The sequence below is a fragment of the Varroa destructor genome, unplaced genomic scaffold (genome assembly GCF_002443255.2).
Source record: "Varroa destructor unplaced genomic scaffold, Vdes_3.0 BEIS01000002.1, whole genome shotgun sequence".
Taxonomy (NCBI): Eukaryota; Metazoa; Arthropoda; class Arachnida; order Mesostigmata; family Varroidae; genus Varroa; species Varroa destructor.
Genome location: NW_019211455.1, coordinates 21,557,830 through 21,574,582, shown reverse-complemented (window position 1 = coordinate 21,574,582; position 16,753 = coordinate 21,557,830). Strand labels below are relative to the sequence as shown.

At 38.1% G+C, this 16,753-nt stretch overlaps 4 protein-coding genes across 8 annotated transcripts in view; 1 reads left to right on the top strand and 3 right to left on the bottom strand.

Annotated features, from left to right (window-relative positions):
- Positions 1–2,163: 2,163 nt before the first annotated feature.
- On the bottom strand, positions 2,164–8,018 carry LOC111245497 (uncharacterized). Of its 4 annotated transcripts, none has more exons than XM_022793922.2 (5): positions 7,689–8,018; positions 5,886–6,063; positions 3,807–4,090; positions 3,454–3,703; positions 2,164–3,238 (listed from the first exon to the last, which is right to left on the bottom strand). In XM_022793922.2, the coding sequence occupies exons 2-5, from the start codon at positions 5,987–5,989 to the stop codon at positions 2,386–2,388; spliced, it is 1,491 nt and encodes a 496-aa protein (XP_022649657.1). In that variant the 5' UTR covers positions 5,990–6,063; positions 7,689–8,018; the 3' UTR covers positions 2,164–2,385. The 4 variants fall into 4 exon arrangements, with proteins under 4 accessions (XP_022649657.1, XP_022649655.1, XP_022649658.1 ...); XM_022793920.2 differs by lacking the exon at positions 7,689–8,018 and adding an exon at positions 6,329–6,467; XM_022793923.2 differs by lacking the exon at positions 7,689–8,018 and adding an exon at positions 6,255–6,273.
- LOC111245498 (uncharacterized) lies at positions 5,144–9,555 on the top strand. 2 transcript variants are annotated; one of them, XR_002671363.2, is made up of 4 exons: positions 5,144–5,393; positions 5,762–5,906; positions 6,345–6,517; positions 8,875–9,555. XR_002671363.2 is itself a non-coding variant. In XM_086981937.1 (3 exons), exons 2-3 carry the CDS (start codon positions 5,826–5,828, stop codon positions 9,199–9,201), a joined length of 408 nt encoding a protein of 135 aa, XP_086838063.1. In that variant the 5' UTR covers positions 5,144–5,393; positions 5,762–5,825; the 3' UTR covers positions 9,202–9,555. The 2 variants fall into 2 exon arrangements, 1 of the variants encoding a protein (XP_086838063.1); XM_086981937.1 differs by lacking the exon at positions 6,345–6,517.
- Positions 9,556–11,896: 2,341 nt separating this feature from the next.
- LOC111244614 (uncharacterized) overlaps positions 11,897–16,753 on the bottom strand; it is a 91,461-nt gene continuing 86,604 nt past the window's right edge. The window contains exon 10 of the mRNA XM_022791889.2: positions 11,897–16,652. The gene's annotated coding sequence lies outside the window, so the exon portion shown is untranslated. The remainder of the gene's footprint in view (positions 16,653–16,753) is intronic.
- dop (microtubule-associated serine/threonine (MAST) protein kinase dop) overlaps positions 11,897–16,753 on the bottom strand; it is a 61,164-nt gene continuing 56,307 nt past the window's right edge. The window contains exon 7 of the transcript XR_015322474.1: positions 11,897–16,636. The gene's annotated coding sequence lies outside the window, so the exon portion shown is untranslated. The remainder of the gene's footprint in view (positions 16,637–16,753) is intronic.

The window sequence follows — 16,753 nt, the reverse complement described above, 5'->3', positions numbered from 1 at the left end:
ATAGCTATCCTTATTCACGTTTTCTCCAATATGTCTGATATCAAGTCGATGCACTTTGTTCAATAATAGGTAATATTTTTGAAAAATTCACTATAATGTGATCTCGGACGAATGTAAAGATGTCGGTACTGTACGAGAGAAATTTTATGCCATGATAAACGTGGCCGGGAACATGTTGCGAATGATAATTGCTGACCCCGAGCAATGCAAATGCCAACGAATGTAACAGAGATAGAAAATGAAAAGCTTCTTTAATGCATAACTTAATTCATGTCTATATGTCATGTCATACTGTTTGTATCGGTTACCTGTTCTATACGTCTATCGCCTTCAACAAAGCACAATTTCATCGATTTAATTATGCGATGTGCGTATCGTAATGTATGTCCTAAGAGTGATCTTCAACCTTATAATGAATTCAGTAATTACGGGTAACTTAAACGGGAAAACACTGCTGTACCCACGAGTGAAGACGCTAGCTAACAACTTAGGTTAAAGATCAATTAGATTCTACTACACGACGAGATGAAAGTAGAAATCGAGTATTTTAGCTGACTAAACCTTGCACTATGTTATCACTAAGCGTAACTATATGAGTTATCTATTAAGTTGAATAACTTTTCCAGAATGCAATGAGCACCTCAGCCATGATAAGCACAGCTCAAGTTGCACATTTTAACCTAAGAATTAACTCTGTTGCTTTATAGAGGATTACGTTTATAACATTATTCTGTATTATATATTAGTTAGTTTTGGGATTTATAACATTTGAATCCCGATTCAGCTAATGAAAACAGAATGCTGCCATCAAGTACTACACATGCGCCAAAGGCTTTTTTTGCACCTGCGCGGTTCCCTCGGACTTCATCGATCTAAACCTTAGAACCTCAGTAGCTCCTAGGATAGCGCTCTGTGAAGTTGTTGAAACAATATGTTTGGTCAGATTTTTTTTTGGTTACCTAACAGGTACGGCTTGCATCTAAGTGTTTTCAGCATGAAATCTTTGTCTCTTTACTCTAAGGCCTTCCTAATTGCACATATTTGTATAAAAAACGCTGAAGGCGTAGATTTCGCAATTTCGCTACACGCACAAAAGAACCCATTCCACCAAAAAAATTCGTATTACCTTTGCTATATACAATATTATTAAAACGGAGTTATAATAATCAACGTACATAATCAAACAGATACGGGAAAATCATTTATGGTGTAGGAAGTATTTTTCATTCCTCTAAAATATCTTGTAAAACCAGTTGTTATAATAAAGGTGGAATTTTACATGAAGTGTCGACGCAGTAGTAGTTGAGTGGTGTAACATGTATTAGAATGCTTAAATCTAATTCCTATACTGTCAAGAGCGATGATAGCTAAACATTTTTTTCAAGTATAGACATTTTACTTATACTTCTGAATGTGAAGCTGAGACAATCATGCTTTTTCACACAACGCGACGAGATATTGCATTTGTGATGTATAATAGTATTTCGCGTATAGATCTTCTATTATACACACTGTTATTATTTTTGTATAAAAACTATTAGATTGGACAGAAAGTAAGTCGACCTTTACTTTGTTTCGCCTTTTGCTAAGACCAAAAAGTTATCGAAACAGCCTGGGACATTTGTGTCTTGTATAGTGTAGACTGGGCATTTAAATGCATGACGAACGGCTTAAAGTTGGTTTCTTAAATTCAGAGATGGCATCTTGGTTCTAAATGATGCACCTCGTTCACCCAGCTCGGCCATTCGAAATCGATAAGAGAATGGAGAAGACCGTAGAAAGCGCGGCCTAGAACATAATAGATTAATTTGTTGCTAAAACTTGACTGAAACCTTGTCTCTCCGGCCACGTAAAAATAACTGGCACTACATTCTAATCAGCTTAACATAAATTACTTAAATTGTCTAAAATATTTACAAAAAGAATTGCCCTTCTAGCTGAAAACAAGGCGCTTGTAAAATGCTCACTCTCTGGCACAATACGGTGACTCCTGTTGTAAATAGCATTATGCTCGTATTTTTTATCTTTATGACCTGCGTCGTTATTTGCTCAATTATATTCACAACCGTATGTTATATTATTCTGGCTATGATTGCAGTGGTGGTTACACTTTACATATTATTTACACTCAACGATTTGATTTCTACAAAGCATGCTACATACTTCGGCTTTTTTTAACAAGTCATGATTATAGATTTATTGCGCCATTGTGCTTTTAAATCATTTGTGAGAAGTGAACACGTTTCTTTTCAAATTAACTTTTTGCACTGGTCCATATGCATTTCCAGGAAACAATTCGTACCCCAGTACTCGCACAAAACTATTGTAGCTCCTTCAGCAATGATTCGTGATAAGCAAATATTCAAAAAGACCATCTGCTGTTTTCTAAAAAAGTGCGTTTTTCATATCATGCGTAACAGCTTCAAGGGCTTGATGGAGTCTTCGCGCAAACTTCTTAGGCACAGTGTCGTCCTTAATAACAAACTTCATGAAATCATTTTCACACTCTTTCTCCATTAGCTGAGGGCAACTATCCCTGTAATGATGCACCAGCCCAATATCCGAGCCAACAATTGCGCATTTACGAATCTCCGGTCTCAGCGGAATCAACGTGTAGTGATTAAATACGGCTAATGAGCCATTTGCTGTAAAGAAACTCTTGACAGCAAATCCAGGCCGAGATAAATTCGCTGACCGTTGCGTTTGCACGAGAATATCCATAGGGCTGTCTTTGTCGCGAAAGAAGTAAGCGTTACTGAACGCGAATGACGCATACTTGCTAACTGCTTCAGCTTCTACGTCACGTATTTTGTGCATCAGTGTTGGCCACGAAGTGGCATCCAAATCACGGGGCACAATTAATTCGTCCACGTCCAATAAGGTGATGTAGTCAAATTTGTCCTTGTACTGATAGTAGCAGTCATTGTAAGGCACAAGTTCAAGACGGCGTTTTTCCCACGCCTTGTTGACCAGGAAATTTTTCAAAAAACCCATTCCTTGTGGATATTCCCTCGGCGGTAAACTGATCTTTTGTAAGGTTAAATTACGATAACGTTGATAGAATTTTAACATCTTTTTGGTTTTTTTATGAAGCAGATAGTTGTACATATGGATATGTTTGGCGCCTAGTAGATATAACATTTCCAGCCATTGCATCAGTTCGCGGCTTTTATCTCTGGAAAAGAATAATCCTTTTACGCAAACCATGAAATCCTTTCTGGGTGGTGGCATTTGTCTCCTACAAAAACAAAAGAACAGAATGTACGTAAATGCAGTTAGATAGAACTATTAAATGTTTTTTCAGTCAAATAAAACGATTTTTGTAACTCCACAGAATCACTAAAGCTAGCATGATCTTGTTTACGTGTCTAAGTTAGCCAAAAGCGATACATCTTAAAACAAAATAGTATTATTGTAAGTGTCGCTTGCGGACGTAAACTACCTAAACGATACCTTAACCGCAGATTGTTAGATGGACACTCGCAAGGATCGGTCAGTATCGACACGCCGCTCGGTTGCTCCTCTAAATCAACTCCAATGTGACACGAAATTATGTATGGCGTCAAGAGGTCCTTGTGCGTAGCATTGTCCCAGGAATCAATCCATACTTTATCAAGAGTCGCTCTTGCCGTGGTTTGCTCCCCAGAAGGGTAATTGGCTAGGCAATAAAGCCGCACCTGCGTAGCTGATTTACGAAGTAAACCTGAAAGATTATCAAAGAAAAATGTGTACTTATAGATATATATAAATGTATGATCCATCATAAGCCGAACTCGAAAAGGTTAGAAGAGAAATGAAACGCCTACCTATGATTCTAATGAAGTTCTGTATTTCTCCATCAACCACTAATCGATCATCAATGTGTGCAGAATATATCTGAATGTCTAGGCTGGGCACAGTGGACCATTCGGCGGTAAATGCCGGAACTGCGCACCCCAACTCCTTCACTGGTGCCACACACTCGGAACTGGATTCCATCACGGTACGCCATCGCGCCCGAGCAGGTCTCTTTAATTTTTGTTGGTACTGGAGAAGTGCCAATGTAACGAAGGCCATCGTTGATAAAATGATAAGTAGTTTTAGAGCGCGCCTGCAAACAAAGAGAACAAATACGCAAAATATCTTGTCGATTCATAAATTCGAATTTTTATAGGCATTTAGTTGTAAAAGACGCCTAGTCATTAATACCTGGTCATTCCATTAATCAGAATACGAACGGAACAAGCGTAACTCATAGCCGCAAGTAATACTTTAAGCCACATAGCCGCAGCTGCTTATGTGAACCTTACGAAGTATGAATGTCTCTCATCGAATTTTGCCTCTATTTGTCCAACTTAATATTAGCAATATTCTCATTATTGCAATCATCAAACATAGTAAATATGCCTAATTACGCCGCTAAATTATGAACATAATTTATTAGTCAGCTTTTCGGTATGTTTATATGTCTACATAGTTTATGCAGTTATGCTGAAAGCACTAAGCGATCCACGCTACAAAGCATATCAAAAGAATCAAATTATCTTACGATGTTGATATGATAATTTTCAAATTTCATATTCAATTATGCACCTTCGATACTGTGTTAAATGGCGAAATTCAAAGGTCTAGTTTTTCTTTCGATAATACTTCTTTTTTTTCAGTTTTTTATTATAACCTGAATATGCTGAATTAAGCTGGTATAATGAAATTCTTCAGTATATTCTGTTACAGTTAATTTGGCCAACAGGCTGAATGGGATTCGTTTTCGTGCTCTGACCACGAACATTTGTATCGTTGCTTTATTTGCGCGCTAAGTCTGATCTTCTGTTAAATAATGGTTATCATATAGATAAGCAAGAAAGCTTATAACAACAATATCAGTCATAGCCATTTTCAGTCGATGCTATATGAAATGTGCTTGTATTAGATTTGCACTTCTTTACTTTTTGCCAAAATGCCATTACGAGTAGATTTGATTCACCTGTAGTGCTTAATATAACTAATATATTTAAACCATCTCTCACTAAAGGCACATTCATTTAACTCACAAGCAGCTAGGGGATATTGTCCAATCTGTAGTTGGACACCGAGTGAAATCAACTAATATTCATAAAAGCACCGTGTTCATGAACCCGTTTCGCCTTTATTCACTCACACCTAAGATTTACCTTCATAATTGACATAATCACATGGACACATACACGCACTGATACACGAGACAAGTGCCGGTAGAATATAATCCCAGCTGTGTTGAAACCGGCTCAATTAAAAATTGGCGCCAACGAATTACCCTCTCTTTCGGCTGAACAATGTCAGCACGTTGCTTGAATCATATGTTCAAATCGGCATTCTTCGAAGGCGCTTCGCGCCAGGAACGTTGCTGCTGAGAGTTGTAACACCAAGTTTCTCAGGTTTGTACAGAAGCTCGTACAATTGACAGTCATATTTCACTCATTCAGCTATATTTAAGATGAATGCAGTCGTGGCTTTCTGTAGATTGTAGCTCTATCGTACAGCTATAGAACCACCTACGCACTAAAACCAAAACGCCTCTTAGTAATCTGAATTGTATCATTTACAAATGCTTTGCTAATTTTATTTCTGGTTGTTTTGTGACGTCATGCAAAATTTGGCAAACACGACAAAAACAGATCGATCGGTTGAGTGAGACTTGATTCGTTTGATTAATGCGACTAGAACTCTTAAACACATAACTTGTTCGTGAATAGGTAAACGTTACTTGTACGCAGCATTAAAAAAATCACTCAATTCATTTAAGGCGTGCGAATGCCGTGGACATTGAACAACCTTAGCAATAGAGCGCTACCAGACGTTGTGTTTCTATGGAGAAGCCCTCCGTGTTGTCATGCAGTCGTTGCGGCTACCCCGGGCACTTCACGTACCAGTGCAGAAATTTCCTTAAGGTGAGCATCCTCGCCGTTGTCATGTGCTCCAACGAGATGACTGAAGCAAAAAAATCGCTATGCTTCACACGTTCGAATATCATATAGATCCATCTTCACCGATTCGGCCATACTCTTCTTGACAGAACAAGTCCTCACCTTTTAGGCATCTAGGCACCTAGGCAATCAACAGCACCATCATCAGATCACAGTAACTCTTAATAACAAATCAGAAAAGAAAGGCTTTTGACACAAGTAGTTGCTTCTGCTGTATTTTTGCAGAGATTCTACACTAGTAAACTAACACTCTTGTGCATAGGATAAAATAAACAATTGACTAAAAACGAGAATGAAACCGTCAAGATTTACTAAATCTCTACGTGTTTGTCTATCCGGCCACGACCAATGCTATGCGCCGATTTCAACAATGATTCCCGACCTACCCCAAATCTGCTCCAGCAACTGGGGAGGCAACAGTGAGACAGGGGCCAGTCTCAGTCACCATCCCCGCCACCAAAAGCGGCGAACGGCGGCGACACATTCGAAATCAGCGCCGACAGCGCCTTGACTTAGTGCAGGCGAAGTGCGGTCGCCACGACAAGACGCCATCGGGACCGTCGTTAAAGTGCCAGGTATGGTTCTGTGACAGCAGAAACAGCAACATCAAGGCGTCGGGATAGGATGGCGGTAGCTAGCCCCGTATAATGCCATCGGCATTAGAAGCGTAGTGTTAAGCTGACGGGCTGGTCCATCATGGCGCCATCGCCGCAAAAGCCAGCAGTACTATTACTGCTTCTTGTCCTGCTTAAGTTGCGAGTTGTTGGGGCCACTGCTATGACAGCCGCGTAAAAGGGAAATGACCAGCTAGTCTCTGGCTAATGGCGGCTCTTTTTTTAGTGCCGATTGTTCCGTCATCTTTATTCGCTTTTGTGAACAAATGGATGCGTTTTACTTGATCTTGTAGCAACGGGACAGTTTTTGGACTATCAATCATTCGTATTCTTGTTGTTCATATTAGGGAGTCAGTTGTCGGTCGTGTGTGGCAGGCTCGGCTTTTTATCAAAGAGTCCAGAGACAAATTGATTTGAGCGCGCTAAGAACTGGTGGCATATTTGATGTGATGTTATAGTTTTATAACAGTGATAAGGCCTATCCCAAAAATCGGCTGAAATAGTTTCATCTTTGCAATCGAAACTAGACTATAAAACAAGCGGTACTGATTTTCTATAAAATTCATCATGGGCAGGATGGATTACCACATGCTTTGGACGTTCATTTTTGGCATTAAACGTAGAGGTTTGATTAAATAAAATAGATACTTCGCAATTACAGAAGTTAGTAAATATTTTAAGTACTGGCAGCAGACAGTGAAGGATAGCTTGCGCTGGGTGCCTTCTTTTGCGTCCTAACTATTACAGTTTGATGCTATGTCGCGACACTTCCTCGACAAGCAGCAAGAAGGAGTTTTCACAGCGTTTACCGCAAAGCTTGAGGCCTGGGACACGAGGTTATGGTAGCGCGTTAGGGGCCAGAATTGCTCTGCTCACCAAACTAAAGGCGTTCTAATAAATGATAAGGGCGCTACAAATGAGCTTGTTCTACATTGTCGCCCGTTCAAGCGTAATTTTAAAAAAGCCCTGGTGTGACAGTTGTCCTAACAAAAACCTTTTTTTGTAGTTTGCACCTAATGTATCGATCAATAGTCGATTAAACATCGAAATCGCCCAATAGTCCAGCACTTCAAATGCTACAATCACAGTTTATATACACAGGTGAATATTTTAGAACATCGAATGGATATACCCAGAGTCAGCTTGGATGACTTCAGTAGCGACAGGACACACAAAACGCTTATGTTAGTCAATGGGCCCACGACATAGACACAGTATTTCAGCTATTTTTCCTAACTTAGGCAACCATCTTTAAACACAACTGTGTGAGTCGTTACGCGTTACAGTAACCCTACACTATGGGAGAAGAGAAAATCGACACATCGTGGAATATACAAAACCGACCAATCGTGTGAATGGGACAGCATCGCCAAAGACATTGTAAATACTCTTGGCAACCGTTGACGAGCTGCCATTGAATTATTGCGAATGGTTCACGAAGAGGTGCTATAAATGTAGCCAGAGTCTCGGTGTATCAACCAAATAAACTAGAATCTGTATGTTTATTAAAACTACTGTCACGTCAATTATTTTTACACCTTCCGGGAACTGAGATCTTTAAAGTTTTAAAAATGTCTGAACAGTGAGTAGAAGATGGCACAATCAGAACGGATGATATAGTTCACGAAACATACATTACAAATAGTGATACGCAAATGGCGAGTCAAGAAGTTCAAAAAGAAGTTTTGAATGTTTATTACTTCTTGCGGGTGTTACCCAAATGAGAAGACGATTTCAAACGTAAGAAGCATGTCTGTCTGATAACCTAGTAAGAGCTTATCATAATAAATTTTCTCTTAGTAAAATGAAAGAGTAGGAATCGAAGTATATCTGAAGACAGTTCAAATTTTCTGACTCTTTGTGACCGACTGAGGTTTTGACATTATGCGGAAATAATCAACCCTGCTTTTTCATGATATATACTTAACGGTCAGTTTGCAAGAAAGGCCCTTTACACAATAGATAACAAAAGGTGTTTGCCACTACTTTTGTTTCGTCCCCGTACGCGGATTTCTTTCTCCTTCGAACTAATGTTATCGATTTTACTCTATAAAATTTTTTAAGTTTAATTATATTTCACGATGAGATATTACAGCTTGTAAAACCTCTAAAAACATTCAACAAAAGGTCTGACAAACAGGCTATCGGTCGTGTGGCCTGTCTCTCTAACGCTGGTTAGTTTATTTTATATTTCTAGGTTGCTAGCTTGATACCTATGGTAACCTGATTTTTTAATAAATTTTCCATCGTACTTTATCCTTGTTATTTAAAAAATGTCTTTTTCTTGTTGTTGTGTTAAAACACGTTAACATGAACAGGTAAACCCGTTTGCTGCAGACAAACCTGGCGGGGTGTGCGTAGACGTGTCAAGCACGTCGTCGGAAGACTCCGACGATGAAACGTCGAGCGATTTCCATAAAGCCGATCCCACCTCGAGTTCGCGAGCTGTTGACATGAAGAGATCGAGGTCGTCGAGGGACCAGTTCTTTAAGAAAGCGGTGGAAAGTGGGACGACTGAGATAAGACAAAAAAAAACCAAAAAACACCGAAAGGATAAAAAAATAAAGAAAGAGTCAAAAAAGAAAAAAAAGCATCACAAAAAGGGAAAGAAGCATAAGAAAGACAAACGATACAATTCAGATTAAGTTGCTGTAAGATTAAGGATGGTAAGGTCTTACCCTTCTGAAGTTTAGTATTTGACGAACCTGGGTGTTATTTAACAGTCAGCACAGAATTGATCTGTCAAGCAATTCGAACAATTGCTCGTACAACCAGGCACTCGTACTTGTATACTCTGTATAATCTGAAATTACTACTTTTCTATATCTGTAGAGATTAAATGTCACGGGACTAAACTTGACAGCGGGCAAATATGTACATATATTCTATCTCGTTCTTGTCGCATTTCTATATATATACACATTAATGCAGTCCATCAATATAAAGCAACAAACCAGCCAGGTAAGAATAAATAAAAAAAACACAAAATATGCTCTTCATTCATTTTTTTCCCTTATGCTATTTATTTTATTATGTCGTGGCAGCCGGACCTTGAAACGGATTAATATATTAGGTTGCTGCGAGCGAAATGAATATATATCCAGTGGACTTTGAAATTTGAACTGCGCGCCGCTAATTTTCGGCGCGAAACTTGGCAGGTAGAGCTTCTAGAAACTTTTACGCGAACGCTGACTGGGCGCAATTTAGGAGAAATTAATTCAGAAAAAAAATTTCTAGCTTCTAAAACGAATGCTCAGGGCTCAAGTTTTTGTAATTCAAAGCCGCAGCGCTGCAAAAATTCATTGAAGATTGTTGAAGACATTAGGCAACGAGACCTTACGCAAATGTACAGTATGTAAGCAGTGCGTATGTCCTAAAGAAGAGCGTTGAAGGTCAACAAGAATGTAACCGATATCAGGACCCGAAGTGCAAAAACGCATTGCCACTATTGAAAAGGCTTTTACGAAATTAAAGCTTGAAGCCCTCCTTGAAGACCCTCTTGGCCAAAAGTAGCATTTTACATGTAATATATTACAGAATTATAATTTGAATATTGAAAATGTATGAACAGAGTAAAAATAAGCATGAATTAGATCCAGGAATGTTAGAAACACCTGTAGTGTATTCTTTGTACAATTATCACTGCTTTAATGAACAAAGAACCCGCATGGAGTATACAGTCGCCACAGATAAGGCATGTAACAGCCTCTACTTTTAGCCGCGGGGCCACTGAACGAGAGAACAGCGTCACCCTGGTGAAAATTAAAACTTAAAGGCAGGTTTTGATTTAAAAAGGTTCTGATTTATGGTAAAGGTAGTACTTGTAATGGACATCAGGGACATCTGATACTATGCGACATTTGCTGAAAATGAAAAGATAAATGCAGCCCTCTTGGGGAACCTAAGATGCTTATGGACCGTCGACATGGTGATAGGAAGCACGTGGTCCAGTTATTTGATGATGTCATCGCCATGTCTCAATTATTTCGCAGATTTAACAAAAAAATACTCAATGTTGGCTTCAAGCCACATATATTATTGATCTTAAATCATGACTACGTGGCCCAGAAATGCCCAAAAAACGTCTACCGACACGCAATTAGTATCACGTCATCAATTTACTTCGAAAAGCCATAGATAAAGGAATCATATATGGGAATGTGGATAAGTATATGGCTGTCCAGAATCTTCCAAAGCGCTGAGCAAAATGTGTAAATAAAAAGTAAATAAAAAAAGGGTACGTTAAACACATATTAAACAATTATTACTCTTTCCACTCTATTTCAAAAGTTATTCAGTATAAAAATATATAGCCTGTAACAGACTAATATTATTGTTAAGTGTAGTTTCGATTTATATCTATTCCTAGGGATGCAAATTAGCTGGACATGCATTTCACAATAAGAAATAATTAATTAACAATATAAGTAAAGGTCATGTCCTGATTAGTTACTGCCACCATTAAGTTTATGGTAAATTAATCGCTCTCCTGTTTAGTTGTGAGTGCACCAGCTGAGTGCACACTCATTATCCTAGCAGGTAAACTAATAATAATACCTCTAACGAGAAGGTATTATCGCTATTTGTTTGTGCTCTTATGAACTGCCTTTCGATTTATCTCAGCATGTCTTATTTCAGAGTGCTGGATATTACTATCGAGATGTATACCTCTTCACGTTCTATTTACGTTTAGCTGATTAGGATTCGCTTCAGCAGCAAGTTTCAATCGTCTCATATATATAAGATGATTGATCGAATATAAAAGATCTTAAATATAACATTGTTTAAGTTCAATGAGAAAGCTGCTCTTACCATTTTCAGGCAAACAAGAAACAGGCACTCTTCATGGACGTAGATAGAGCGAAAAACAACATTTGAATATCTATATAAATAGTGCATTTCCACTATCATCAACTATGGGGTAGAGATTTCAAATCAGGTAGTTTGCAGGAAAACGTTGCGTGCATGAATGCTAGTGTCGCACTCGACGATGCCTTGCCAACGCATTCATGATATTATAAAATCCTAAAGTTTTTTCTATTTGACAGTAGTTATAGGTAAACTGAGTCTAACCCTATGTATATAGAAACTGTATATATAGACTATACTGAATATAGTTCAGCGCCAATATCTTATATAATTGTATATATGTAAGATACATTTTACCAGCCTAAGGACTGGAAGTCCGCACAAACGATCTGAGCTACTATATTAACTGCGGACGATAAAAAGGGGCCGAAAATCTTACGAATATATTTGCCAAGTAAAATATAATCTCATGATCCTGTGCCACACACAGGTACCTACATATTAGATAAAATATAGTAAAAAAACAATCGATTCATTAGGATGTGAACACATTTAAACGCCATTTATCATTTTTTTATTATCATCATTATTGTTGTTTTCGTTATTACTGCGGTTATTGTTATCACCAGTAGCGTCATATCGCATGTTATCGACAAAGTTACCCTCTTGCTTTATCATCAGGAATATCATCGTTGCTGTATTTTCTGGGACCCTTTAGAGTTGAATGTCTACTAGTTTATAGTTAGAGTTGTAGGAGCTCCGACAAAACTTCCCATTCGACTGTTCGAAACAGACAGTACATTTTATTATTTAATTAATCAACGGTAATGCCCGTCCTATATTCGTCCATCGGTGATTCCCTTACTTTTGCCTGTCACCCAGCTAAAGTTCCCTGTCGACAACGTAGCAATTTCGCTCGCAATTCATTTCGATCTTTGAGTTTATCATCACTTTCAACGTATTTCTGGATCATAAAGGGGTCATCGGCTGTTCGCTTTCTCAAGGTCTGTCTTTTCATACGATTCTCCTTTTATAACATAGTTTCTCTATCATTATATTTCGTTATGTTGATTCCCTCTATGGCCTTGACCTCTATTCAAAGGTTATCTTATTTGATATTCACATAAACATTGCTCCTAGTAAAACTAATTATTCTCGCTCCATTAGAAAAAATTACGACGGCGAACTGTTTCGGTATTATCTGGAGGCGTAAGCGTAACGCGCACACCTCTGAGAGTGTACCTGGGAGCTGTAAGAGGTTCAACCAATAATATATGATCGTTTGTCTTAGAATCCTCGCTATTATGCCTTTATTTTCTGAACAAAAGCCCTCGTATTGTCTGCAGGTCAACATAGAAAGCTTCATGGTTTTGTTTTTCCTTCAAAGGCTAAAAATCAATCCATTCCCATAGAATCTCCAGCCTGCCTTCCTGCCAATCTTCCTGGTTCGGGTTAGGTTCCGGTTATACTTTTGCTTATTTACTTTTTTTCGATATCTTCTTCACCAGTATCATAAGAGAGAAATCGTTCTCTTCACTTATTTATTGTCTTGTTGTTTTGTGTATACCTATTATCGTTTTTCTTCATAATCACTCTATCGCTTCAAAGATCGCTTGCTTGAATCTATCACATAGACGTTCCGCATTGTTCTATTATAATCTTGTTAGCATGATGACTGTTCCATGATATATACAGGTCGTCGGTAAGTGTACAATGGTTCCTCTAGGAGGGGCCTAGAATGCTGTCTTATTATTCACTGGTATCAAGCAACGTTAGAGTAGCACTATTAAGATATATGGCGATTGTAGGGAAGAATGTCTGTATAATGGGTTCATCTTTATATAAAACATCATAGGGTTCGCTGTACGGAGTCGAAACAGTACTCATGCGCAGAGTGCTCGCGGAAAATTTATTTTTTTTTTTATAAAAAATAACTACATGTTGATTTTTCGTTTAAATAGCATGGGCACAATCGAACGCGTAATAATAGGCTTGACTAGTTGCGAATACATCAGTTGTTTTAAGTTAACCTCACTTGAACAATTGAGTTAAATATTTTTTTCTAATTTATTTTATCGACGAAAACACCTTCCCCACTCCACCATTATATATATATATATATATATATATATATATATATATATATATATCTCCTTTAGTTCTTTTTCAGAATCTTGTATCCCATTATTAACAGTTACCTATATACGCATCTATCGAGTTAATCCCATCACCAATACCTGCTCACTTATTGACTCGTAATTCCATCTCAACGCCTTTTTGTTCTGCATCCCGTTAATATATTTTGTCATATCATATTGAGTTCGCCAGTCAGGCTCATTTCAGGATTGCCATGGGCTTATTGTTTACGTTTGCCTTCCCTTACAGGTCTATTGATATATAATGCATTTATATCAACCAAATTCCTTTCCGCTCTTATCATCACTTCATACTATTATTGTGTTTAGTGATGCATAGTTATCTTCACTATACTGACCACAATTTTACTGCTCCCTCTCGATGTTATTTGAAATTTACATGTTCATGTTATCATTATGATTCTTCATTTTCCATGATCACGCCTCACTGCGATTAATTTATATTTGTTATTCATATTTTTGCTGTTTTTATTACCAGCAGAATTATCACTATTTATTACTGCTATTGAAATTACACCGCTCAGTATGCTACTGAAATGTCAAACATTTATCGTATTTTTCGTTATTAATATTGTTATTGTTGTGGTTACTGTTTATCGCCGGCTGTAGCAGCACTTCAAAAAAATTCAATTGGAGCAATAATTTTGTTTGTGTATGTTAACCTCGTAGGTGTATGTGAATATGTGTATGTGTGCTTCCCTTCTATCGAAGTATGCAGAAATAAAACGGCCAATTGGTCAATAAATTCGAAAAGGTTATATTATCTTTCAATAACCTAGGAAATAGAGTTTTGGCTGAATTTGGTAATATCTGGTATGACCCTTCACTTGTTTTTCCAATAGTTTATAGTATTATTAACGTCGCGTAGAGAAAATTTATTCTCTTAGGAAATTTTATTCTCTTAGAAATTAGGATCAAAGTAAAAGAAACTCAAGAAAATTCAGATAAGTTACTGTCGCGTTTTTAACGTAACTGTTTTTAACCGCGTATCGCAGTTTTATTATGACGACCTTTTTACTTTCTACGTAAGTTGCCCAGTCTGTGTATTAAATCTTCGTTCTTTTAGTGTATTTTTAGCATCGGTTTATTTGCAAGTGTAGTGTTTATTTAATATTTACATGGTTTATTGGGAAAAAAACAATTATTGTCTGTTTGAGGCGACAGGTGCTAATATTCGTTGGAAGTGTACCAACACCGCTGCTATTATTTATAATGATCACTACGACTTATATACAGCAAAAAATATTCGAGAGTATGGAGTGTAGCGTTATAGTAATCTACAGTAGCAGAGCTTTAAGTATTCTGGCGGCGATAGTTCGGTCAAAGCTGAAATATAAACATGGCTTCAATAAAGAGCAATAAACTCTTGCCTGTTTCTTTTTGCTGCCAAAAAGCGGGAATGTTCTGAAGTGGCGATATATCTGCACAAAAAGATCATCATCTCAGCAACACGTGCCATAGAAGGGAGAAGCTAAGTGTGTATATATATATATATATATATATACATTGGGAGGCAGAGAAAGGGGATAAGAGAAAATGTATTCGCGCCCATACGCGCACACATATCGGGGAAAAGAAAACGCAGGTTAGGCGCAGTGCCACGACGATAGTCCGAGCGGCAAAGTTAATGATTTGAGCAAATGCTGAGTCACACAAGCCGTAAGCATTACCCGTACTAATTTCACTTTAGTTTGCAGCTAGTTGCTCTGTCGAATAGCTCGAGCTCCATAAACTTGTTCTACTGTGAAGCACAATCTGCGGAATAACCACTCAAAGATTAGCCCCTGGACGTAGCAACCAACAATACGAAGTGTATCATCTAATGGTCCACAAAACGAATCTGGATTCTATTAAGTAATTGAATTTCTACTGTTTGATTGAAACTTTCCTATCACTGTTCATGAGGTTTTTCTCTCTAATGAGAAAGCATTCGCTCGGCAACAAAACTCATCATAAGACTAAATACGATCGCTATGTGAAACAGAATGCATAATCAAATGCATACAGCTAATGAGTGATACAAGGGATCGATTGACAGCATAAGCTACGCGAAAATCTTTCTACTATACATAACACGACCTTGCCCCGGACGCTTTTAAACACCCCCCCACGGTGAACGTAGCGTATTATGGAAGAGATCACGATCTAATGTTAGCAGTAGAAGGTAATTCCAATCAAGCAAAACATGTAGCAAAAAGTGTAGATGACTCGTATCGTAATGGGTATCTCATCATCGCCACTCACCGTCTTCGCTTTCCTTTTGCAGGGTAGGTATAACACTGGCCGAAAAAGGAAGCTGCTGCGATTCGGCTGGTGACTTTTGCAACAACTGCTAAGCCTTCTGTGTGGCAGACAAATCAGTCTGGCCCTAAGCAGTAATGCGCGAAGCAGTAGAGCGATTGGTCTCATGGAAGGTTGGACTCATTCAATCAATCGTGAAGAAGTATAAATAGGGGGGAATATAAGGGTATTCTACGATATAATAAAACACGATGTGGTAGTGCGTCATTATGAAGGTGATGTTATAATAGATTATTTATAGCAAAACGTCCTCGCGTATAAGTGCAATAGGACAAAGGACATTGCACAGCAGGCTCAAGTGTCATCGTCAACGAACCAATGGATAACCTACTACTATTAATAATATTATAAGCACTTAAGCGCTGCGCTGTGTTCTCTACTCAGTTGATTGCAGTATCTTAATCTCATTATCATTACGGTCACCGCCGTCCCTATCCTACGTCGGATATAGTGGCTGCGTATGTAGTATTTTCATCATTGTACCGGCTATTATCTGTCATCTTATTTTATTTGATATTCAATCGTTACTGGATCATCTTGTCGTTTAATAAGTGCGTGATTGCGGCATTGGCTATGGGTTTCATCGTTATTCCCCCGCATTATTAGCTTCATGTTGTAATTTCACAGACGCAACAATTCTGACAACAGTTTTTGCAGCTGGCGCTTCTTTACAAGCGGTTTTTCATATGCAACGGAGTTGACCCTGCCTCGCGTCCTGCGCCTATTAAACAGTTTATGGGAAACCTGTCGCGTCGTTGTGCAGTTTTCGGAAACGTTGTTTCGTTGGGTCCGCGGCGGAGACATGCGACAACATCTAGAAATTGTTTGTTCTTTATGACACAACGAAATATATTATACCAATCATTATAAGTTCATTATGAACTTCGTATCATCGTAAATATTACATAATTATAATTAGATATCATATATA